The sequence below is a fragment of the Nothobranchius furzeri genome, chromosome 1 (genome assembly GCF_043380555.1).
Source record: "Nothobranchius furzeri strain GRZ-AD chromosome 1, NfurGRZ-RIMD1, whole genome shotgun sequence".
NCBI lineage: Eukaryota > Metazoa > Chordata > Actinopteri > Cyprinodontiformes > Nothobranchiidae > Nothobranchius > Nothobranchius furzeri.
Genome location: NC_091741.1, coordinates 55695795 through 55722695, shown reverse-complemented (window position 1 = coordinate 55722695; position 26901 = coordinate 55695795). Strand labels below are relative to the sequence as shown.

The 26901-nt window shown below is 40.3% G+C and overlaps 1 protein-coding gene across 7 annotated transcripts in view; it reads left to right on the top strand.

Annotated features, from left to right (window-relative positions):
* The window catches only part of LOC107383712 (copine-8), a 192985-nt gene that overhangs the window by 87215 nt on the left and 78869 nt on the right, over positions 1-26901 (top strand). For all 7 annotated transcript variants that reach the window (XM_054739596.2, XM_054739592.2, XM_070549052.1 and 4 more), the window contains 2 exons: positions 6723-6762; positions 16297-16373. In XM_054739596.2, coding sequence (XP_054595571.1) covers positions 6723-6762; positions 16297-16373 — 117 coding nt within the window. The remainder of the gene's footprint in view (positions 1-6722; positions 6763-16296; positions 16374-26901) is intronic.

The following is a 26901-nucleotide window of genomic DNA, read 5'->3' as shown; positions in this document are numbered from 1 at the left end:
GAGTGTACAGCTTGTGATTGGACAGGATGTCTGATTTGAGACAACAAAACTACTTACTACAGAGGTCAGAGGGGATGCTCCAAAAAGCAGGGCACAGCTACTACCCTAATGTGAGTAAAGGCGAAACAGCTGATGAGGATTTAAAGGAATTTCTTTTGCGTAAAGAAAGGTATTTATATTTTTAAGCTTCCCAGCTGACCCTAGTTGAGAGGAATCTCTTTCTTGTCAGCCTCCCAGTTCATATTTTGCATGTGTTTTTATTAACATGGAGACTAAATATATACTGAGACCCCACTACAAACTAACCTGGATCTAAATGCTGGATTCATGCAAGTCTGCGTGTTTGTGTTTCTTAAGAGATGCAAGAGGAGGACGAATAAAGAAAAGTTGAGAAAATATAGTTTGTGTGGGTGGGAATTTAGTTTGTATTCGTTCATACAGACACAAATAAGATACCGTAATTGGCTATCTCCTGCACAGTCAGTTTTAACCCCTTCCTGGTTTAATATCTATTGGTTTCTGTGAGACATGTTTAGCTTTAGATATACAAGATGGTTTTATATCTGTCTATTCCTAGATTTAGAAAACAAATAGCTGTGGCATGTTTGTGAAAAAGCACACTAACTCTTTGTCAGCCGATTTGTTCATAATCACATGTGCAGATTAGCTGCTTCACATGGTGGACACGCCCACTCCAAAACAAAAACAAACCTCACGTGTGCATCTTCTACGTACTTTCCCACACACTGTGTGACCACGGCAACAGTGTGGGGTTTTTGTGTGCCCTTGTCGATGTGTGCGATAACGGGTAGCCATAACAACTGGGGTTTGAAGGGATCGTGGAAGAGAAATAAGAATAGACAGTTTACCTTCAGGAAAAGGAAATAATTTAACCTTTCATATCTGCTCTGCTGGTTCGTATTGTTGGTTTGCAACCATTGAGCTTTAAAAAAAATGACTGTTTCTATTTTCTTCATTGCACATGAAACTGTGTTGTTTTACTTTTTGTTAGCTTTTATTTGCATTCAGGATTTAGATGTTTATTTTCTGTTATTGATAGCATCTTTCAGCTTGTCGTTGCTCAGATTTTGGATCGCTCTTCTTTTGTGATGATCTCCAGGTCTCAGAGGTTGAAATGTTTCCTTCCATCTGTCACTCTGGTCTTTAGCTCCTTTCTTAGCTTTTTTTGGACCCATTGTCTTTTTGGAAAGTCTAATCAAAGCCAAGGACGTGTTTTTTTTTTGTTTTTTTTGGGCAGCCAACCTGATGTTCTCCTCCAGAATGATTATTTTGTCACCATTCCTCACATTGTCTTTTACTTCAACAATGCTTCCTGGCTACTTACTGACAAGAGTCTAGCTCATTGCATTTCCGACCCTGCACATAACTATTTTTAATGCTGAGTTACAAAACTGGTGTATTTGAATAATAAATAATACAGTCTATCAAGACTACTGGAAACATGGACTTTGCAACCTAGCAATCAATCAGCATAACTGCATCCATCCCATGTGTTATTTGATGTTTTGTTAAAATATCTTAATCTGCTTTGAAAAACGTTTGTTAAAGATACGAGAAAACTGCCAAAATGAGCACTGTAACCAGATTATTTGTGAATTAGTGGTTGGTATTTATAAAATAGGAAACCAAATAGAGTTGTCTGAATAGAAATTCAGTCAGCTAAAGCCAAGCAGGGGTGTCGTGGAGTTCTGGAGAATCCTGACTGGCAGCACTTTTGTTTGTGGGAGAACCGGGCAGCCGCTGATGCTGCTGACAGGCAGCCGAGCTTTGATGGTGGCTGGCACTAGTCTCTGGAAGAAGCTGGGAATTGGCCTAACATGGAGAGAATTAAGACCTGAAAATTCATAGCAGAGCCAATAAGTTCTACACCAGATATACATGCTTACTAATAGGGCTAACTATTTTTTGGATAAGGTTATAAATTAATCCATGAGACATTTGGGGTCTCATCCAGGATCTTGGTTTTTATTCAGCTGTCTACAATTAACCAAAGTCAGTGTGATTTCTTAAAAAGATAGTTAAGGAAACTGTGTTTTGCTATGGTGTAATTTATCAGCATTTAAATGTCTTTTGAGTGTTTTCTGAATGGAGCTGAACATCTTCTGGTAGCTTTCTGAGAATGCATGTAAAAATGTTTGTTTTATGATTGTCTTAAAGCTCAGCCATGTCATTTTGAATCAGTGGCTCGTGAGTCGTCTGAGGCCACTGATACCAAGCTGTTAACACTAGCTTGCAATTCCACCTCTAGTTCGCTACAGAGTAGCACTCGAGCCCGAGACTTGATTGCTTCTATACCCCACAGTGGTGGTGCAGTTGTAGAGAGATTTTCAGCACATTTTTTGCTGCTGGGAGTTTTGAAATAGTGATTTTAAATCGGTGTCCGTGCTGCTCAATTTCTTTTTCCTGCATCAGCGTCAGCCTGAAGAAGCCGGCAGCTGTCGGCGAAACTGTAGCTACAAAACAGGTAAATAAAAACTGTTTCTGTGTTTAAAAAGAACGAAAGCATGGAATTAGAACCACGACACAGCAAGAACACACCTAAGACTATCAGTCACATGCTTTATCTTTCCCTCACTCATGAACAAGACCCAAAGATTCTTAAACTCCTCCACTTGAGGCAGGGCCTCGTTCCTGACCTGGAGAGGGTATTTTACCCTTTTTCAATTCAAGTCCATGGTCTCGGTCTCGGCTGCAAACTGCTCCAGCGAAAGCTGATGATCACATTCTGATGAAGCCAACGGGACCACATGATCTGCAAAAAGCAAAGACCTGATCCTTAGGCCGCCATAACGGATCCCCTCAACACCTTGGCTGTGCCTAGAAATCCTGTCCATAAAAGTTATGAACAGCAATGGGGACAAAGTCCCACAACATCCAGAGGCTTAATGGACTCTGGGTTGAACTCGCCTCAAGGGCCAACATGCCGATTATCACTTGTAAGTCACTTTGGACAAAAGTGTCTGCTAAATACATAAACATAAACTCATCCAGCCCTTGCTACAGAGGAGTTTACTTACAAAATCAAATGACATTATTGGATTATAAAAAAGACACAATGAAAAATGCTAAAAATTCTGCCAAAATGCAACAGTGAGAGAAAACTCTTTCAGATAATGACTAGAATCTGGCAGCCAAATTGGAAAAAACGGGGAAAATTACTTTGAGAAAAGAGGCCAGAGAGTTGCACCGTTTTTGGTAAAAAAATAAAAATATTTCTTGTGGTACTGTTGTGTTGAGTAAAAGAACAACTTTTGGTGCATACCACATGAAATAATATTTTCAGGAAATATTTAGTACATCTGTTACATTAAGGCATGCACATTTTACCATTCAAATATACTGGCTCTGGCACATACCTACTATCAACAACATTACAGCCATGTGACATTTTTTCTGAATTACTTCATATTAAATTCTGACTTCTTTTTCCATCCTTTATAAGTCGTAATGTGAATTAGCGTTTTTTTGAACAAAACTGAATTATATTTAGACCATAAAGATCCAAATGTTGCTCACAAACATAATGGCAAACCATCAGTAGCTGTAGTTTGTATCTTTTGTAGCTGTTTTTCTGTTATAGTTCTGCTGTTTGTCAATTGTGGAACATATGAGTCATAAATAAATATTCTCATTGCAGAATAATTTCTTTTTTGACTCAATAAAACATGTAAGGGCTTTAATTTACATATATTTAAGGAACCATAAGACGTAAGATTCCATAGTAAATTTGAAATCAGTCTTGTGGATCTTTGGGTAATTTTAACCAGAAGATAGGAACTTTTTATTGCAGGGATTATGTAACACTTCATATTAACTGAGAGACTACAGAAGAGAGTCACCTTTAAAACGTTTAAGATTTATTTCTAAACAATTTTAAACAAGACTAATTCTTAGTGAATGGATGGATCTTGGTGTGAATGAGACGTGCGATGGATGTTGTATGTGTGAGTGATGTTTGTCATCAGAACTCTCGTATCAGGAGAAGCAAGTCTGAGTGATGAAGTGATGTTTTGCTCTTAAGCCATGATCGGAGTTTCATAAAAACATGAGACGCCATCTTGTCGCTCCACACATAACCTTCAGGATGAGGCCTCCGTACAGATACAGAATGCCAGGTCCTCGGACCCCCTTTTCGGTACCGAGCCGATGAAACCGCGTCAGCAGTACGACAGACTAGTCTTTGGATTGTCTCCAGGTAAAAAGCGACAGTTGGTTGACAGCGTCAGATGGACCCGGAGGGTCAGTGAGTTCAGCTTTTATTCTGAAAGGAACCATTGCTTGGTTGGTAAAATGCAACAGATTTTATCCAGCTTGTTGGTTCTTTGCTTAAAAAGAAGTCCGGGTGGCCGGTCCGATACTTCTCTTAGAATGCGGTGAACTGCAGTGAACTGTAGAGAACCCAGAGAACTGAACCAAGATGGCGTGGGACTGGTTTTATTAATCTGGATGTTTTGATTTATGGTCGAATCAAAGTTGGGCAGATTTATTAACACCACAGAGACTATGCCACGCTTCAGAAAGGAAGGTTCCAATTGGATGAGTAAAAGCAATGTGTCATGCGTTTACATTACGTGTCGTCAGAATGTCTAGTGCAGCTAGATTAAAGTCATATTACTTATTAAAACTTACTAATCATAACATTGTCATTTCACAGATTGGTCAATATCTTACTATTGACTAACACTTTGTTTGTTTAGCTTTATTAAAAATAGAGTTCTTTGATTTATTAATAGGAAAGAGTCCTTTGTCTTCATTCTTCTCTTGGGCTGGAAAGGAAGCAGTTTAGAAGCAAACCTTGAGCATTATCTCATGCAGATTAGTTCTTGCTGAGGAGAGGGGGGAAATGACTTTTAGGTGGAAAACAGTCATTTCATTCCGTTACAAACGGTAACTCAAACTACAATTGGCTGTGGTTCCTGTAGTTTGGAAACAAAAAGGAATAGAAACTGCTTTCATTTGTTAGCAGAAGTATTAGAAATCTTCCAGTGAGCGGTTTCTTGTTTCAGAAATGAAATATGTACGTCAGGGTGTGTGAGTGGTAGCATGACTCATCTTTAAACAAAACAAAACAAAACAAAACAAAACAAAAACCCTACCAGGAATGTACAAGCATGCAAAAATAATAATAAAGTAAAGAGGTCTCAGTGTTTCCTAGAATGAACCTAGAAAGGAATGGAGAAAAGAATGATCATAATCACCATAATGACAAGAATGAGGAAACTGTTCATATGTGACCAACCTCTTGTGAGTTATGTGAACAAGAGAACTGGTTTAAATCTTAGAACACAACATTTCTGCTGGGAAGTCTATAGAGACTTATGAAACAAAGGATACTGGGAAGCATAGTGTTTATTTCTAATGCTTTAGTGCTGATTCAGACTTATTAGATTGGAGGACTCAAACACACACCTGGTGTACCGTGTGCCATAATTAACTTTAAACAAGGTGACGTTTTTGTTTTTTATTTCCAGAAAAATCACCCAAGAAAGGCTTATTCCTTTAATGCTGGCCGAAAGGATCAGAGCTGTGAAATGGTTGGTCTGATGACTTCACCATTAGAGCCAAAGGAGAATAAGCCGTTTTTACAAAACAATGCTGTGAATTTGCCGCTACGCTGTGGCGGCATCAGGGAGCCTTAGGTCGTTTATAAGTGGTCAGACCGTGGAGGATTCCTACTAGAGACCACTGCGTCGGATGGTTCTACAGCTGACTGAGATCCTCATCTGTGCCCCAGACAAGCTGCTTTCCAAAGTCGGAGACTCTCTTGGTCAGCTTGCTTCTCACACCAAACCCTCTGTCAGGAATCTTGGTGTGACCTTTGACCCAGCTCTCACCCTGGATTCTCATGTCAGTTCTCTTCTTGTCAGTCAAAGCCTACTGGTTGTGCAGCACCAGGCTAAAGACCAAAGGTGACAGATCATTTGCTGCTGTGGCCCCCAGACTCTGGAACTCTCTCCCCCTGAGTCTGAGATAAGTGGACTCAGTGGTCTCCTTCAGTAGACCTTCATCACCCTCTCCTTTTCTGCTCTCCCTATGTATTCCACCTTCCTCAGGATCCACTGATTTCCCTCTTTCCTATTCACTCTCTCTCTTTACATTTTTAGTCACAATTGTCTATTTTTTGCTCATTTTAAACATACTTGTAATCATTTTCTAATAAAAAAAAATAGATTTTTACATGTTTTGTTTTTGTGAAGCGCCTCGTGATTTTTATCTTGAGAGGCGATATAGAAAAGATATTTTCTTCTTCTTGTTGTTCACTCTTCCTTCTTCCATCTCAGGAACGTTGCTAAGCTGAGTCCCATTCTGTCCCGCTCAGAACTTGAGACAGTTATCCACACCTTCATCTCCTGAATTGGCTGAAAACTCACCTGCTAAAGCTGACTTTTGTTTGACCTTCTGTTCATCATGTTCTTCCTCACTAGCTTCTTTTCATGCTGCTGTTTTTGTCATTTCTGTAATTTTTGGGCTCCTGTGCTTACCCACTTCATTTGACATTTTTATTAGCATTTTTTATTCTTAATTTCTCTTTTTTTCTCCCATTTTGATTATGGTTTATTATAAATCATTTGCTGGTGTTTTGGCTTAATTAGCTGAGTAGAGTGTGACATTGTGGCACTGCTGGGAAGTGGAAAACTCACTCACTGGCATGCAGCCTCTGTAGCCATTTACTAATGTACTAACTTTCTTTATTTCCACAGGTATGATGTTGACTCAAAGAGCGCCAACCTTTCAAAACATGTGAGTAATTATTTTTTTGACATTTATTGGTTGAGTGTGATTACTGCCCCATCCCTTCCTTCTATTCACTTCGTTTTATCAAAATGGCAATAATCTGACCTTTAAAAATAAGTTTAATTTTGTCATGTGAATAAAATAAGCCCAATAAGATATGTTTTATATGCCGTAGTGTTTGTAATGCACATCTAACCCATTTTCACCATGAATGGTAGGTTATAAATTGTAAGTCGCTTTGGATAAAAGCGTCTTCTAAATGAATAAACATAAACATAAACATTTTCACCATAAAGAAATCTTACACCTGTGTAGATACGGATTTTGTGGCCACAATTTATTTATTTTTAGACCATGTCATCAGAGGGGCTCCGTACAAATGTGTGCACTTCAGTGGAAAAATAAAGTTGGTTTCAGTTAAACTCAATTAAATCTTTTGCCAAATTTAGTCTATGGGTAGGCGCAGACAGCCACTCTCACTCTGCCCGAGGCAATGCTCTCTGACTCAAGACTCTTATCTTTCCTTTGCCTTTTAGTGTCTTAAGTCGACCGATCTGCCCACACAACACATGAGACAGCTGTAACTGCTGCCAACTTTAAGAAAGATGTCTAAATTATTCCACAGAGTGAAAAACAAAAGTGAGACATGGATGCTGAACATTTAAAAAGGGATTACCTGCAGGATGATTTTAGACATTTTTAGTTAATACTGTTCATTTTACACTAAATCATAACCCAGTTAATACATTCCTGTTGTCTCCTTGCATTAGCTGAGTGCAGACATTTTTCAGCCCTAATTTTATGTATGTTTTTAAAGAGCAAGTCACCCCGTACAAGAAACTTACTCCACTCCCACTTCATGTTTGAAAAATGCAACAAATGCTGTTGCTTGGCAGACCGGGAGGGCGGAGCCGCTAACAAATACACACATACACAGGCTCACAATGGCATTGTGACATCATAATGTACCAGATGACATCATAGCATACCTCTTAGCCAATAGTGGTGGCAGATTTAAATTCAAATACAGTGCAGAATTTTTCCCTGACGACGGCGCAACACTGCCAGTTTTAGGCAGAATATTTAAATTTTAACCAAGATGCACTGAAGTGCCAAATTATTGACTACACGTGTCTGCAGCACGATTAGACACTCCTTTATATAGTTTATCAGCAAAAAAAATGTGATTTGGGGGTGACTTGCTCTTTAAAGTCCCGTTCGTCGTCATGATCACACTGGTGAAATTACATCTCAGCACCTAACTCATCCCCTCCACCTTATGGAACCGGCTAACGTGATAGGGTACCTTTTAGCCAATAATGATGGTAGATTTAAATTCATATGTAGTGCAGAGTTTTTACCTGAAGAGAGTGCAACACTGAGTTTGAGGCAGGATATTTAAATTTCAACTCTAAGATCCACTAAAGTGCAGAATTGTTGACTACACGTGTCTACAGCCCGGATAGACACTTATTTATACAGCTTATCAGCAGAACAAAGTTGATTTGGAGGTGACTCTCTTTTTAAAGTCTTTGGTATGACCTGATTTGAACCCTGATCTCCCAGTTCCAACACTAATACCACTAAGCCACTGAGAAGGTTTTAAACCATTATTCTAGCATTTTACAAAAGCTTGAATTTCTTCTTTCCCTACAAAGGCTCTCATGTACTTTTCTTTATTTTCTGGTGTAAATATTTTAAAATTAAACCTAATTAAACTCTATTCAGCTCTGTGTTTGTGTCTTTGGTAATGACGATGCTAACAGGTCCCCAACAAAGCCCACCTTTGCCCTTGAGGTGTAGATGCAGAATTTTGACCTGAAATGTTGGCTCTTCTGTGTTGTGTCTTCCTTTTGTGTAGCTGCTGTTTTGTTTCTCCGATATAGAGGTCTGAAGTACATTCCTTGCAGCACAGGATCTCATATACCACATCGCTGAGCTTGTGTTTGGGTGTTTTGTCCTGGTAGTGAACCAGTCTCTGTCTGAGATTATTTCTAGGTATAAAATACACCAGAAGGTCGTGTTTGTAGACTTGTATTATAATGTTGACTTGTTTGGCTACACTGCATTCTCAGATTTTTTGTTGGCAAATACTTATTTTGCTTTTACTGCAAAATGATGAAAGGCATTGCTTTTTATACAGTGAAAAACTCTTCTCCAGATGTGTTAGTTTCAAGTGATTTTGCTTCAGCAAAATTCACAAAAAGCTTTTTGCAAAAATTTCCACAACATCGTTTTAAAAGGACATTTATGCCTCAACTCATCAGCTGCAGGATCAAAAATACAGCCTCCTCTTATTCATTAGGAAATGTACAGATTTGATAGATCACTTCAGAACGTTAAATTTAATTCCAAATCTGCTTTATTCCATTTTTCCATCCAGACGGTGTTTGCCATAGGGCCCTGTATAAGGTGCATGTATGTTCAGCCTTCAGAAAGTGCACAACATTTGGAAGTTGAGGCAACGTAAGAGTATGCTTGTAAAGTGGAATATATATATAATTAATTAAAAAATTGGTATAAACTTTAGTTGAATTCTCAATTTTTTGTTATTACCACAACTGGCAACATAAAACAGAAATGAAAATGGAAGGTCACAATACTTCATAAATGTCTGTATTGTTACATTTTTAAAGACCAGCTTTTACTAACGACTGTTCAGTTTCAAATCTGTAGTCAGTGTTTATTCCTGAATTTGAAAAATCTGGTAAACAAAGGACTTTGATGCAAATTAAAAATGCAAAATCATTAATGATCAGGAGACTTTCTACTTTTGGGAATATTCTAACTAAAGAAATCAAGTAGAATCAAGTAAAATAATGTAGCACATTATGCAAGCAGAGTTTGTGGCTTTGCTTGTTGCTTTTATGTTCGTAGAACTTCAATCTCAATACAGATTCTAGATAAAATCTTCAAAATTTACATTTAACTCTTTAATAGAGCCTGGATGCTCAAACCGTTTTTCCCACGTCAATAAATTTGATAATTAAAAATGAAAATATGTGTGTAGGTTAGCAACATTCATGCCCCTTTAAGAAGCTGTACCACCTGGAGTCACATGACAATGTGACTCAATGTAATACACGTGACATTCCCATCTAGTGGACAACTTTTGTTTCTGCGCACACATTTAGTTATCATCCATTTATTGTTATTGAGGTGAAATCCTCAATATATTGTGACATTGATTTTAGGCCATATCGCCTTAGGCCATCCATACTATTTCACGTCTCTTAAAATTCCCAAAGCCGTGGCTTAGATTGGCTTTTTCTTTGTCCTTTATCACAGAACTCGCTTGGCTAAAATCAATGATCTCGTATAAGAAGACGCTTGGCTTTGCAGCAGCTGTCTGGACGTCCTCCGTGCATGTGGCTCTGAGGAAAGCTGGAAAGCCAGCCCATTAGACGGTGTTTTGCTTTGGGAACAACATGCCTGAAAACAGACAGATTCTGGTATTTAGGAGAAAAAAAAAAGAGAATTAGTTTGAGGTAAAACACAATTTATATTTTTTATTAAAATATCATTCACTATTAGTGTAAGGTATAGTGAAGAAAATTCTTAGGTCTAGAAAATTTATTAGCACTATTTACAACACAATAAGCCATTATCATCCATTCATTATTTGTCCATTAGAAAGCATTTGTCTCAGACTCACCAAATCTCTGTTGTGACATCATTTTCTTTTAGTGAATCTCTCAGATTTAAAAGTCTTATAAGTCAGCTGGATATCTTGCACTTTTATCTGTTAGATCATCCAGCTGGAGAGTGAATTTATTCTGAGCTACCTACATTTGCAGAACTAGTTGATGTGCCAGTAAACCTAAAACATCAAAGCTGCAGATACGAGGGAGGCAAATTGGCTACTTAAAAAGCTGCTGGAACTGATGGACAAGCTTAATTTGAGTTGAATATAAAACTCTAGTTTTCATTTTTCCAAAAGTACTTTGAACTTAAAATATTTGCAATGACAAATGCAGTAGATGCTTAAGTATGAGGAATTCCTACAATAATTAACTAAATGATGATTTTTAACAGCATTTGTTTTGTATCTTTAAAAAGATAAAGACCTGTTAAAATGTTATTTTATAACTTGGTGGTTTGGTCTTGGGATTCAAATTACACTTACTGGAGTACAGCTCAATTATTATGGAAGAAATGTATTATAATTATTTCATTTTGATAAGGACTGAATTCATTACTCTATTTCTTATGCAGTTGAGAAGCACTGCATTCATTTTCCTCTTCTGCTAAAAACACAAAGTGAACATTGCAGCATGTCTTCACGACGCACAAGAGTGTATATTGTACATCCTTATTTACCTATCTGCCACATCTTACAGATAGGCTGAGAAGCTTGATCTTCTGGGAGAGGTTTGCAGTAGATCCGCTGCTCCTCAACATCAAGAGGAGCCAGTTGAGGTGGCTCAAGCATCTGCTTAGTAACAAAATCATAACTGGGAAAGCTGACCGGGGTAATGGGCTTTGCTGGTCTACCATGGTCAACAATTCGCGAGTCTGCCTTTGTTGATGTTCCCGGCTCTGGGAGCGTCTACTCGGCTCAAGGCTCAGTGTTGACACGTATGACCAAGCGGTGTTATGGTAAATGCATAGGATTTTCCCCCATTCAACCAGCAAATCATTAGCAAGAAAAATGCGGTCGAGAGACCCAAAAGTAAAGCAGCATCAACTAAAAGAGCTGTGGTATTTCTGTGGTCTCCCTCAGAGATCCACTAGTAACCAGTGTTGGGTAATTTTATCAGTCAATCCAGGATTACCTCAAAGAAAGTCCAACACACACAAGGGGGTTAGAGATGTTAGGTTTTAGATTATCAATACATTTACCAATAATCAATCACCAATAATCAACAACCAGACTTTGCAAAATCGGAGAGAATGAAGATACACACCAGTGGGTTGTCTGTTCGGTCTCGACGAGCAGATGCTCACAAAAAGGTTTTATTTAAAAGTACATAGCACACACACATTAAAGTTAAACACACCCACCCCCCTCACAGAAAGAAAACTTTCCCAGGTGCTTCGTATAATAGAGAAAAGCTTCGTCTGGACTTCACTAGGGAGCTTTTTGTGATAACAGATCCTACAGACCTGCAAGGTCGAACCTCCTTGCCGGAGCCACAGGATAATAACAAAATATGAGCATGGAATGAACCTTCGTTTGAATTAAAAAACACCAGATGGTACCCAGACAAAATCATTTCCATACATCCAATACTGTTTTTACCCAACAACCAGCATGACTACAGCCTCGAATCAGAGCTGGTCCGCGAGTCTTGGTTGCCCCGGGAAACGGGAACAGTCAGCAGCCTGCTGTTCCCAGGCACGAGACCAGAGAAGCTGGGCACCCGCTCAAGGTTCTTATGCAGCCCCACTAACATGCTTGACCAAGCAGTTAAAAGACACAGCATTTCCCCCATTCAACCAGCAAAATAAAGTACAGAAATATTATTTTACTTACTGATAAAAAGAAGCAAAAACTGCTTGGATGGTCTGTTAGTAACCACAGTGTCCCTCTGTGTCCAAATATTTCCATGATTAACTTCAAAACACACAGAGGACACAACTAAAGTTTAGAGAGTTGAAATGGCCGAACATCTATTAGGCTGAGGCCTTGCCCCATAGCTAGCTCCGAAGTCACGTGGCTCTGACAAAAATGTCCCCACCCCCGGGTGTCATGAATGTTAACTAGATCTATTAAACCTAAAAGTTTTTTTTAGCCATGCTGTAAACATGTTTATTTCTGCTGTGAAATTGGCAGTTTCAACATGGGAGTCAATGAGGATTTGCTCATTTCTGATGCCAGCCCCTAGTGGATGAGGGTGGAACTGCAATATTTGCCACTTCCATATTGGCTTCGTGTTCATTCCAAGATAATGGGGGCTTGGTTTGGATGGATAAATATATTATTTGACAACTAATTGGTTCAAAGAGAGAATAAATTATAGTACCAATAATAATGTAATGACACTGGGGTCAATATAAGCAGAAACATGCCTAATAACAGGCATATTTTGGATAAAAATCTGACAGATACGCTTGCCTTTTATTTGCCATTAGTTTAATACGGATGACAATGAAACATGAGAGATAGTGCTGCTCTAAAAGAAGCAGTTGTCACAAGTCAGTTTTTTCTCCAGGGAATTGATGCTTGAAAACAACTTTGTGGTACATGGAAGACCAACTTCAAATGTTAGAGGAGGTAAAAGCATATGCCATCAAATAAAAGTAACAGTCATCAGGAACAGAAAAATAGAATGAGAGGATCATCTTTTTAAAATGGATAATTTTTGCCTGACAATGCTGGGAATGCTCCATTGACGGCTCTCTGTTGTGGGGTGGGTTGTAGACAAAACAATAAAACTAAATGGCTTAATAAAATTTTTATGACTTCATACTGTGCTTGTGATGATATATATCAAAACAGCCTTTAAAATGGGGAGATGGATTAACAAAAAAGAGAAGATGCCAGTCAGTGAACCGGGATAATTTGTTATTTTAGTGTTGCTTGAATTGACCTCAGTCTAAATTAGACACACTGTAGAGTTCAATAAAGACAAATGTCTTTTCCTCCTGGAAAAAAGGATAAAGACATCAAGGCTTGTTATCCTGAGAAAAACCAATCAAAAAGGGTTCAACCCTGTGTTAGTCAGATAATGTAATTTCTTGTATTGCTTTTGTTTTTTGTAATGTTTCAGATACAATTTATAAAGCATAAATAACACAATGAAAGCTTTCACTCAGACATAATATCTTGCTCACTAGGCTCTGAACTTTGTGTCTGTAAATTAAAAGACACGAGAAGCAAAGACAAAAAGGTTAAGATTGTTGCAAGTTTTAACAAATGCGCCAACGCTCAGTTAGCTTCACATTTTGAGCTGCGCTGTTTGGTATCCTTTCTTTAGTGAGGACAAACGTTTTAGCAGCCTATTCGGAAAGTGAGGCCAGAGGGCATCAGGATGACTTGATCATCAAAAATTTGAAGCAGGACCGCATGTTCAGGCAATGACCCCATCATGCCCACACTTGCTCCAATTTGAGTTTTTCATTACTTGAGGAATTTTGACCCACTCTCCTTAGCAGATTTGTTTCATTTCAGCCACATTGGACTTTTCCTGTATGAACGGTCTGGTAAAGGGCAAGGGTCAGGCATTCTCCTCAGAAATTTCTAGTAGAGAGCAGAATTCATGGTTCCATCAATTACAGCAATTCTCTCAGGTCCTGACTTTGCACAGCAGCCCCAGACTATCACACTACAGCCACCATGCAGGTCTGGCTGTTGTTGTGATGTTTTTTCTGAAGTTGTTATAAGAATCACACCGTCCAAAAGGTTCTACTTTGGTCCTACCAGTCCCCAAAAGTCTTAGAGATTATCAAGACATTTTTAAGTTGATGGGAAAAAAATATTGATTCACTGAAATATTGAGATCTTTTTATGTTATGATACTGAACAGAGCAAAGTATTGATTTTGATTTTTTGTGGTGCAATTCAAACTCTGACTGCTAGGTGGCAGCAGTTTTTACTGGCCTCAGTTTGACAGAATGGTGAGATCGCATAATAACACAGGATGTGTCTCGGAAACATCTGGCCTGGGTTTTTCAGGGAAATTCTAGCTTTTCCCGCCATGCCAATGCTTCCTTATGGGAAGCCAAGGGCCTGATAACACTCCCATTCAAATAACCCCACCCCCTGAGAATTCTAACAGAGCCAATCATTACTGAGCATTGTACATCACACACCGCAATGATTAATTTCTCATAAACAACGAAGATTGCGTCTGAAACTGAGTTTGCTGCAACTTTTCCTTCTGTTCTAAATGACAGATATGTCTTTAAAACCACAACAAGAAGAAACGCTAAAAGCCTTTCTTCTAAACAAAGATGTTTGCACCATCGCCAGACGCCATCTTTGACTACAGCAAAAAAACTGCTACGTTGCGTGAATCAGTCGTAATTTCTGCCTTTTTTCTGGTTATTTTTGAGCTGGCCAGTCTCACCCCTGATGGTGATCTTTTCCTCTGAGTATTCAGACTTGTCCTTTGTGTAGAATAGACAGAACGGGGAGTCTGGCAGGCCAGGCTAGTGAAATTCAGCCTTAGAAACAGTGGCGGCTAGTGAATGTATTTTTGGTAGGGTGCATTTTTGCAAGCCAGTTTTCTGATGCGCTAACCACATATCACCACGAGGGGAAGCTAAATTACCATTCTTATGCATCACATAAATTGAACCCGATGGACCTGGTACCAGGTCCAAAAGTACTTCCAGCAACAAAGTTGTTCCAAAAACATGCCTAATATTCACCAAAATATGCAAACTGCACACATACTCAATGGGACGAGGCTCATCTAAATGAATGCATCCATTTTTGTTTGACCTCAGCAATACCTAATGCCAGTAAGCTGCTAAATGAAAAGGCCATAAAAAGACACTAAATACACATATTGAGAAAAACACAGTAGCAATGCAATATGAAACAGAAGCAACTGTTCAAATTAAAGCCCATACTCTAGTCTTTTGAACAATATAAGTACCATTACCCTACCTGCAAAACTCATGGCACAAGCCACAAACGCAATTTTATGACCTCAAAAGAATTAATTCAGTCTTACATTTGCTGGTTTATGGTCATAATAATCTGTATTCTAGTAACAAAAAAATCCACTCAGTGTGTGTAGTCCTATACACTGTGGCCTCAGAGACTTGTAAACACTCTCCAGCAATTAAAAAAAAAAGAAGCCCAAAACAGTAAGGAATCTGCTCAGTGTGTGTAGTCCTATGTCCCAACATCACACTGAGCAGATTCCTTACTGTTTTGGGCTTTTTTTTAAATTGCTGGAGAGTGTTTACAAGTCTCTGAGACCACAGTGTTTCTCTTGATGTGATTGGTTATTACGAAAGGTTCCATCTTCTGCGCATGCTTCCATCGTGAACCTCTGTGACCAAAGGCTCTCCTATTATTTGTATTGGAGGGGGATATTAGGGGTTACAGCTAATATGTTCTATGGTAAAGATTGCAGTGCCCGAAAAGTAACAGGAAACGCGTCACAAGACAATTTGATTGTGGTAAAAATGTGAGAACATTTTTAAACCACACTTACGTAGATTATACAAACCACTTATAGTTTGTAGAATGCATAAATCGTTTAGTTTATTTTTTTTATATTTGTTATGATTCCTATCTACTTTTTCTTCTTCCTGTGAGATTGGTGGGGCGGTACCTTAGCGTACCCTAAGGACAAAGCTGCCACTGCTTAGAAATTGCAAATAATGTCGGTCTTTAATATCGCAATATACCGTATCATCTCGCCAGTATAGATTGCACCACATTTCCATTGCACACTGTTACTTCACAGTGAATGAGGTTTTGTCAAATTTAAAGCAATTCAGACACTTTTAATACTGTAGGTTGTGGGGAGTGTATGCGTTTACCCTGAAATGTCCCACGTTATAGGGATTACATGATATTTGTTGCTTTATTTGTCTAGGTTCATACTGTTTTGTGTTGGATCTCCTCCGATTTCACAGGACTTTCTGGGCCAGGCATGCTGCACCCTTGGAGAGGTGGTTGGATCGGTGGGGAGTCGTTTGGAGAAACCTCTTGGGTGAGTCGTTTTGTTCACAAAGCCTTACCCGTGAATGTGTTAATCTGCCAATCATAATCTGGCCAGAGGATTGATGGTCACTTTACACAAAACCTGAGAACTCCCCAAGCTGTCAATCATGTTCTTCTCATAGAGAAAGCTTTGTGGTGTTTCCTTTGGGAGTTCCTGTATTGTTTCAAAAACCTCACCTGTCACAACCTCATCTTTTTTCTTCATTTTCGACTAAAGAAGTCTCAGAGGAAAGATTTCACCGGATTGTTTCCAAGCTGTCAGAACTCTTGACATGTAGTTTCTACAGTTAGTTTGAGGTAATGGTATGAAAAGTGGGAATGCTTTACAAGCCTCGGAAACACACACACGCACATGTACACGTGCGTGTGTGTGTGTTTGTGTGCACACGCACATGCACACGTGCGTGTGCACACAAACACACACACACACACACACACAGCTTTTAAATTTGTTTAGCATTTAATTAGGGATGCACGTTTTCCAAAATGTCTTTAACCAGGTTTTGAACATCCTTATTGGTTAATAGCCGGTTAACCGGAAACCAATCAACCAACACCCCCCAGACGCACTCAAACATTTGCCCCACTTTATAAATAACGCTTATTTAGTCTACTCTTTTTAACATAATTCTGACACACAACTTAAGTTCCCCACTCGTTACATTTATGAACAAAAAGTAAAAAGAGAGTAGGATAACAGCTGAAATGTCCGTCAGACTCAGAACATGTTGCATAGCGGACTGTTTGGCATCAAATACACAGCGCCGCTAGCGATTACGTGCTTATAAGCACATTCTGGAGGCCACGCTTTTTCAAAAACACTTCAGTTTACATTACATTGAACACAAATAATTACACTGGCATTTCTTTATTTTACCAGACAAATTAGGGAGTCAGATGCAAGCAGGAGCATCATGACAGACTGACCAGTTGCTGGTCAAATTCTGCCAGGATCAGAACTGTGAGGCTTTATTGTGTTCCTAGAATGAAATAACTAAGAGTAAACCGCTCCCACGCTGTGCTCTTTGCTAATCGCTTCATGTTTGGTCATGTGACAAACTCATTTCTTCTTCTGTGGTTATCCAATAAACATATTTTGATAGCGGCGCTCGTGTGCCCTGTAGTGGCACAACATATATTACACTCCAGCGCAGCAGAAGGATTTGAAGTTGTTAACTGGGCAAAACTATTTTACCCAGTTACAACATTAATGGCAACTAACCAGTTAACTGTGTATATCCCTACATTGAATTTTTGATGGGTAGCTGGTTGCCTCTCTTTTCATTTATCATACTATAAATCTAGTACTTAATGTGTTTTTGGTACTTGGACTCAGTTGAACATTTTCTTTCTTAACTGTTTCTGGGGAAACTGGTTTAGATGCACGTCATAGTTACAGGAGATGCTATTAAAACACTTACGGTACATATTTGTACTCAGATGAAGTGATTGTCTTAAGCAAACATTAAACATTGTTACATCTGATGTGTTTGTCATTCCATAATGCTTTTTTCAGAATCAATGTTCATATTTTAAATCAAGACTTTATTTTTCAATGACAATTAATTATTTTATGAGTATTTATGAGTGACTGTTTTAGGCCACCGAACCGCATAGAGTAGTATGTCACAAATTAGAAAAGATTAGTCAAATTTTGTTTAGAGAACAAAACAAAACAGTAGCTCAGGAGGGAGAGCGGTCTGTTCAGTGGTCGGAGGGTTGTAGGTTCAGTCCCGGCAGAGAATGCTACACATGGCACACAGCATAAGTTGTTGCACCCCCATGTGCTCAACAACATCTGCTCCAGCACCTTGGACCACTCCTCTCTCTTCTTTGATCTGGTGCAGTGCAGGTTCAACTTCCTGGACAGCGCTCTCCACTCTCTTCTGCCTTGGCTCAGCAGCTGTGACAAATTCCCCCCTGATGAGGACTCCCAGTATAAAACAGGGTGGCTTGCTACCAGGAAGCTGAGAGACTTCTGAGCTATACAGTCCCTCCTCCACATCAGGCACAGGCCTGATGGTTTAGGGAACTCCATTTTTGGTTGGTCGCGAGCGGTTCGGGGGCCAGAAAGAGGAGGGGACCACCTATTGAGTACCGCTGCCCTAGAGGGCGCTTTACAAATACAGGCCTTCAGCGTTTACTATAGTTGTGATCAAATTTGGAATAAAACTAATGTTTGTTTCATAGGTTTAAAAAGATTGTATCAACTGTTACATTAAGTTCATGCAGCAAGTAATATTCCTTTTATTTCAAGGCCTTTGCAGGTCCTTGACATGCTGTGAATGTGCTCTGTTCCAAATTCTGACCGATGACATAGTTAAAGCTGTTATGGCGAACTGACAAACAAGCTAAGTTTTAAACGCAAACACAGTCATGGAACACTCACCCCTCCACCTCGGGTTTTCTTCTCAGCCTTCAGAGAGTACAGACGCTTTTTTCTCAGCTCCCTTATCGGCTTCCCCAAGGCTCTTGTCCCGTCTGCCTACAGAGCACTTTCCTGCATTTCTCCTGAAACCACTACTCTTTTTTGGAAATATGGACTTAATTAACTGGTCATTCAACGCGATTGACAAAATTTTTTCTACGATGAGAACGGAGAAGGGGGCTCCCACCTGTCCCGAGGGGACATTCGCATCGGGATATGCACTCGATTCTTGGGAGATCTGGCGAATCGTGTGCCTCTCTCAGCTGGACGTGGAAGATTTGTGGATGTTCGGCCTGATGATCACTGGATTTCTTCTGATTGGAGTGGGAGGATATCTGGTTTTCTGGAAATTTGGGAAGACTGGAGCGATTGGAGTGCGACCCATGCCCACGGAATGTGCCGCTCGGGCGGTGACCTCACAAACTGGGATGTTACTCGAGGTGAACCGCAAGCTGGATAATGTCCTGGCGGCATTGCCTGTGATAGTACGCAAGATGGATTTGATCTCGGAGAGGGTCGCCGGACGATGCGAGGATGTTTAGAACGTATATTTGGCTTCACTGGTGGACATGAATGACCACTTAGAGACTTCAAGGCGGAGAGGAAAATTATCTCTGCCTGCCCCAAACAAAGTCATGGTTATCCTTATCTGACGCCATAGCAGCCTCTCAAGGCTGCCTCAACACACCCCCACGAAAGGAGGAATGCCGACAGATGCTGTGTCCCGACCTTCACCCTCTTCCTTCAGATTGAGACGTCTGCGGGAAACTTCAATGTGCTCTCTGGTCCTTATCTCTCCCTCCCACCTGTTGGTCTGCAGCTGGTCGATGCGCCGCAGTGGCAGCTCCCATTGGAGGCTTCAGGATCCCGCCCATCTCCACCTCCCCATCGGACTCTGATGTTGTATCTGTGCTGTTTGTGCTTCCATGTTAAAGGAGTTTTTTTTTGTATAATAGAGTTACCCCCCGCTGGGGCTAACTCTGCTATGCCTTTTTTTTTTTTACCTACCCCCACTTATCCTCATGTAACACAATTTTCATCTATCTATTAAGGTAGCGCAACTCATGTTGTGAATGACCGCAGTCACCAATTCTTGTTATGTGTCTTACCCACGTATGTCTGATCTTTGAATTGTGTGTGCTGAAACTCAATTTCGTTCCTCTGTATGTCCTGCACATGTGGTAGAAATGACAATAAATGACTTTGACATTTGAATTTGACTAATACTTCTGCTGGAACCTAAAACCCACATTGCCGGATGAAACGAGGTGGCGCTAAACACCAGACTTCAAATGTTTTTTTTTTACTTTTTGAGACTCGAGTAGTTTGTCCTAAAGTTGAAGTGGTAGCAGCTGGTTCTTTATCCTCCTCTGATATCATTGAGCAGTGAACTTCCCACACCGTTTTTTTTTCTGTTACTATACGCAAGTGCATAATGAGTGGTGGATCCAGGAGAGTGCGGCAGTGTGGCAGTTCAGTGAGGTCGACAACCGGATAGTCCAATAGTTGTTAAGAGGCCAGAAAAAAAAACATTTTAAGCTAATTTGTTTTCCTAATTTGCCATTGCAACTTTAATGTTTGTCCAAATTTATAGATTTATTTTTTTTGTCAACCTGCCTTTTGAAAACTGATCACAAGTTCACAAGGATTATGAACTGGGCAGTTTCCTTGATGGTACGCCCCTCTGTCCCATTGACCGGGATGGGTGGCGTCGGGTTTGTTCACACACACTTCTCAGAAACAGGGAAATCTCCTAGCACGTAGGCAGGGCAGAAAAGATAAACTGGGAAGTGGGAAGACGGAGAGCTGCCGCAGTCAGAGGCAATGAATTGCGCATGTGTCACGGACTCCTCCAGCTGACTCCATTTCCCAGCATTCTCGCCACCATTTCCCATCATTCCCGCCACCAACGTGGCCGCCGACGTCATCACGCCGACACCATATAAGGAAGTGCCGGCGTTTCATTCATTACTCTGTCATCGTTCTCACCTGACTTTGAATCGAGTTCTCAGGCTTACCAGCCTTCAAACCTTCAAACCGAACCTAAAGGAGCTAAACCACGCTGTTTATCTCCACCACTCTGCGTCTGGGCAACAGACCTTCCCAGCCACGCTTCAGCTCTGCCACCAAACCTGACAGCATGCAGGATGCAGCTACGGGAGAAAATCTTAGGAGCTCCAGTAGGGCTGCACAATATATCGAAAAATTATCGTCATCGCGGTAACAGGAAGTGCGATAGGCCCATCGCAAAGCACGTCAAAAACGGCGATAAATGTTTGGTTCAAACATTTTCATCCGTGTCATACATCAACTTTTTGTAAACCAGCTCTGTTTTTTACGCAGAAGTATTATTTGACCAATCAAATATAGCCCTTCTGATATGCGGCCAATCAGATGGGTCCGTTCACTTAATACGCCTGCCCCCTACGTAGACCCTTACCCCAAAATTCCACTATCTCCGCTCCGCCCCCGCTTTCCACTGCCGCTCGCTTCCCTTGTTCGTCATGCTGGCTCAGATTAACGAACGCACTTTGTGTTGAGGTTTCTGGAATCAGCGCTGCTTTCAAACGTGAACGTGAGTCCGCTCGGTGTCGTTAAGCAGCTGATAATAACTGGGCTGACTCCGACACGTGCCGGTGAACCAACCCACCTACCTCCATGCCGCTAGTGTTCCACCGGGTGGTGATGTTAGCCCCAGGCTCCGGTTAGCTTCCAGCTAAAATGCTACAGCACTCTCCTCCCAGTCCCACCCTGCTAAAGAGGGCCTGGAAAAGTTCTCCCACACATCAAAGTGATTTTTCATTTATGAGCTTTTATAACCTTGTTATTCAGGATAGTTGATTTGCTGCTGCACATAAATTGTCAGTCAGAAGCTCTGCTAGCCAGTTATCTTAAGAGGAGCTAGTTCAATTTGTTAGCTTGTTATCAGAATCATAGTTGCAGTTTCATCATCTGAGCTGCTTTTTAAGATCTAGGTAAACTTGTTCAATTTGGGGTTAAAAACAAACGTTTTCACATATTTTCCATGTAGTTTTTTTTGCCAGTTCCTCTTCTGAAAGGTAGACAATTGTTTTTCTCTTTTCCTCAGAAAATCTTAATATTCTCCTAGTTTGGCCCAGCACAGTTCACTTCCCAATTACAGCAACAGCCTTATATCATAACCACATAAGTGGAGAAAATGTTCAGTAGCAATGAGAATTTGCTGTTGCATTTAAGTGATGTTAACTATTATTTAACATTTAAACTTATTTTCTGATTTTTTTAAATTTATTCAAAAACCCTGGTAAGGGATGTTTTTCTGTATTTGGAGCATCAGAAAAAGTTTTATGGTGGTGGTGATGTTTTAAAGTCACTGAGAAACTGCATGCATGCAGTTTGTTGTTTTGCTGCTAATACAGTAGCAGGTGCAGCTGCATATTTTTGCAATAAAAATGGTATGTTGTAATGGAATTCATGCATTAGTTTTTGTTTGCTTTGAACCCAGAGCAGACGTCACACGCCAGACGACATCAACACTGCATACTTTAGTATTTGTTCATTTATCGTGAGTAATATCGATATCTCAATATTAAGCACTGTTATCGAATATTGCAGGTTTTCCTAATATCGTGCAGCCCTAAGCTCCAGCCTGTGTGCCATTTTGGTTATGCCTTTAGTGTTAGGGTTAGGGTTAGTTTCCATTTCATGTTGCGGTCCAACAAGTCGGGTCGTGACCCTTGACCTCGACCCAAAACTTTAGTAATATTTATAGATCCCTGAGTCACTTTGTGATCACTTTAACCTGATGACACTGAACTCCATCATGCTGTATAGCTTAGGAGTGCACCATGTTGAAAACACACAGGTACACTCGCAGAGTACAGACGCTTCTGCTTTTGCTCCCTTATCTTTTTTTTCCAAGGCTCTTTGTCCTGTCTGCCCACAGAGCGCTTCTCTGCATTTCTTCTGAAAAACCCTATTTTTAGAATAGATTTAATTAATTGGTCATTCAACGCGATTGACAAGATTTTTTCTACGATGAGAACGGAGGAGGGGGCTCCCACTTGCCCGCAAGGGACACACACAGCGGGATATATGCTCAGTTCCTGGAGGGAGTGGAAGATCGTATGCCTCTCTCAGTTGTCCATTGAGGATGTCGAAGATGTGTGGATATTTGGCCTGATGATCACTGGATTTCTTCTGATTGGAGTGGGAGGATATCTGGTTTTCTGGAAATTTGGGAAGACGGGAGCAATTGGAGGGCGACCCGCACCCACGGAAAGTACCGTCCGTGTGGAGACCTCAGACTGGGACGTTACTCGAGGTGAATCGTAAGCTGGTCAGTGTTCTACCTGCGATACCAGTATTAGTGCGCAAAATGGATGTAATCTCGGAGAGGGTCACTGGACGGTGTGGAGATGTTTAAAACCTGAATTGGCTTCACTGGAGGACTTGAATGATCAATTACAGACTTCAAGGCAGAGAGGAAAATTATCTCTGCCTGACCCAAACAAAGACTTGTTATCCGAATCTGATGCCATGGCAGCCTTGTGAATGCCAACAACAAACCCCCACGAAGGAATGCAGACAGATGCTGTGAAAACCCGACCTACCCCCCCACCTTCAGATTGGTGGACTTTAGCCTGGCGAGGTCATCTACCTGCAGGTGCAAATGTGCTCTGCGCTCCTCCCAAGATCTCCCTCCCACCTGTGGCTACAGTGGCTGAGCGCCATAGGGCTGCTCTCGCTGGGGAAACAGGATCCCCCCCCCCCCCCCCCCCCCCCCCCCCACCTTCCTCTCTGTGTCTCATGTTGTGAATTGTTGATGTTCGTGCTTATATGTTTGAGGCGGTTTTTTTGCTGAGTAAAGCTAAGCCCTGCCAGGGGTAACTCTGGTATGCCTTTTTTCCCCTCCCCCAATAAATCCTCATGTAATCCCCTTTTCATCTAATTAACGGTAGCACAACTCTTGTTGTGAATGACCACAGTACCAATTCTTCTGTACTGAAACAATTGCCCCTCGGGGATGATTAAAGTTTTTTTGAATTTGAATTGAATTTGATAAATTATCAAACACAGAAAATGTGAGAACACAAGTAAACATGAAACACATAGACGAACAATTATTGGGTTACTTATATTTCCTGGGCAGGATTCTAGCCTTTTGGGTTTTATTAGCCTTCCACTTCTACAAAATAATTTTGCCTTTCTAATAATCATCAGCAAAGCTGAACTTTTTGCAATCTAAGACTATTTACATTTCACAATTTGTAGAAATACAGGTTTAGTTGTGGAGCTAAATCTAATTGCACAAAAGGGTCACATGTTTATGTCTCTTGTGCCGCTGATTCAGATCAGTTTCTGTCAAATCAACAGTGATTCAGAGAAGAAATGGAAATTGTCGTCATTTATTTACAAAAAGTACAGAGACCACAGCTGCTGTAGCTGTCATCTTGCTGTATGTGTGTGTGTGTGTGTGTGTGTGTGGGTGTGCGCACGTGTATGTGTGTGTGTTACACTTCATCAGACACTCACCTGCAGCCGAAGTCAGTAGGGAGGCTCTTTAACATTTTTAATAAGGGCTAATTATAACTAATTACATTGTTCAATCAAACTCCAGCGGGCATTCAGATGTGTGGGTGTGTGTTTGTGTGTGAGGTTTGAAAGCAACAGGCAGGACATACTGAATGTGTGTTTTAGAACAGCGCTGCTCAACAACCTGTAGGTTATGTGTGTTTTCTGACTTTTATATTTTAGTTCAGCTTAAGCACATTTTGTGATTAAACATAAAAGTTTTGTTCACCGGGCTATTGATGCAAATGTTAAAAATATTTCTGCTCAGGATGAATTCAGAATGAAACCATGAGAGGAAGGAAAGCTTAGTCGCCTCACAGGCGGGATCATGATGGTTGTGGTGTGAACATAAACTGGTTGCCAAGGCTTCTTGGTGCATCTGTTTCCTCCCCTCAGCTCACACTTCAACTATATTCTGATTATTATATGACAAAAATAAAAATCTTACTCTAAATGAGTAAATATGACCATTATTAACAGGCCTGAAATTCACTTCAGGTTATTTGCATGTGGATTTTCTTTACATAAATTACTTGAAAACACCGTCAGCTACTTAATTTCATGCCAATGATTTTTATAAATAATCATGATCAGATGTTAAACATTGGTATTATTGGTATCATATTGTTATCATTCTTAAACGTAAATTGATTCATTTGCCAACACATTTGCAGAGCTTTGAAGAATAAACACAATCTTGGAGATACTCAAAAGTTATGCAGTGTATGTTCAAACATGGTGGATGAACTGAAAGAACCTTTTAAGCTTTTTTCAACAATTAAAGAACTGGACTTTGTACAAATTTTCATTTAAAGGGCACCTGGGTTCCCCTAGAAATGTTTCCAGTGGGTGGTGTGCTGAGCACAGACAATTTTGCTGCAGTGCGTTGTCTAGGGCTAGGTAGCTCGTTGCTTGTGCACTGTTTCACTGCCGTGTGTTGTCCGTGATCTCGTAGGCGTGGCGCTGGAATTTCAGCAATAGCGCAGCACCACACCTGAGCCTACAGTATGTAGGGGAAACACTGGAAACATATCATGCAAAAGTCACCTTTTGCATCCTTTTGTGTTCCAATGTAGTTCTCTACTACCTCTGTAAACCCTCTAAATGTGATAAAACACCCATCCCTTGTCTGTCAGTGTTTGTTTTAGGAATTATTTGCCTACAAGCAATTTGAAAAATCCCTGTTTGTGATGTCACTCGTAGAACCCTGCCTCACATGTTGACGCTGGAGGAACAGCAGCTCTAATCTGAGCCCCTCTTGAATTTTGGAGCTTCTCAGCTCATAGCAGCCTGAGTGGATAATAGGTGGGCATGACCATGTTTTCTTAAAGTGACAGTAAAACGGCTCATTCTGGAAGGTACTGAAAATGTCACAAATAAAACTGCTGAAATTGCTTTGTGTGAGAGGGATTTAGGACAAAGAACTTCATAAACGTGTTTTGTATCAACCTTAGTACTGTCATGTGTAAATAATGGAAATCACAATGTAACCGTAGAAACACTACTTGGTATATATGTTGTGTGCGTGTGCGTGTGCGTGTGCGTGTGCGTGTGTGTGTGTGTGTGTGTGTGTGTGTGTGTGTGTGTGTGTGTGTGTGTGTGTGTGTGTGTGCTTTCTTCTCGATCCCCAGTGAGTCGTGGTGGATGGCTGTCTATACTGAGCCAGAATTCTGTGGAGGTTTCTTCCTGTTAAAAGGGAGTTTTCCTCTCCACTGTTGCTAAATGCTTGCTTAGTATGAGGATTGGTGCAATTTGCTGGGTTCCTTGTATAGGAAACTTTTTTCTGATGGACTTAATGAACTGACCTGGATTGGAATGTTTACTATGTGAAGTGCCTTGAGATGACTCTTGTCGTGATTTGGTGCTATATAAATAAAAATAAGTAATAATAGTCAGTCACAAATCTAGAAGTTAATTTACTTTACTACTGAATTCAGTTTGATTAAAAAACACTTAAGTTATGAAAGGAAATTAGTAACTTCCTAGGTTTTGAATAATGAGCTTAATACGTCGGTGGTTTTGTTCCACAGAAGTCATGTGCAGGCATTTGAAGTTTCTGCAAATGTACACTTTGGCAGAAGTATAAATAAGCTTCAAGCCCATTTGCCTAGAGCAGGTGTCGGCAACCTTTTCCCATCAAAGATCCTGTTTCCCACAGTAAAGAAAACACTGGGAGCCACAGCAGAGAGCTGCTTTAACCAATCAGCAGGTGACAGCAGCCAATACCAGTCACTTGTGTACGTGAAAGTTATCTTTCAACAGAAGATAATCAATAGAATGATTTGTATAAAATGGATCCAGAAGTTGTAGCCCGTCTCTGCCTACAATATTTTGATATTTTTCACCGTTAGTTATTCGACTGAGCAGGTGTCACTTTTGTCAAAAATATTTGTTTTTAAAACATGTTTAAACTGTTCAGAATATAAATCCAGGTCACTTTTGATTGTTGTAATTAAACTTTGTAGGTGGAGAAGGTAAGAAAATGATCCGATCAATTTGTTGTTCCCAGTGTTGTTGTTTACAGTGATGGAGATAA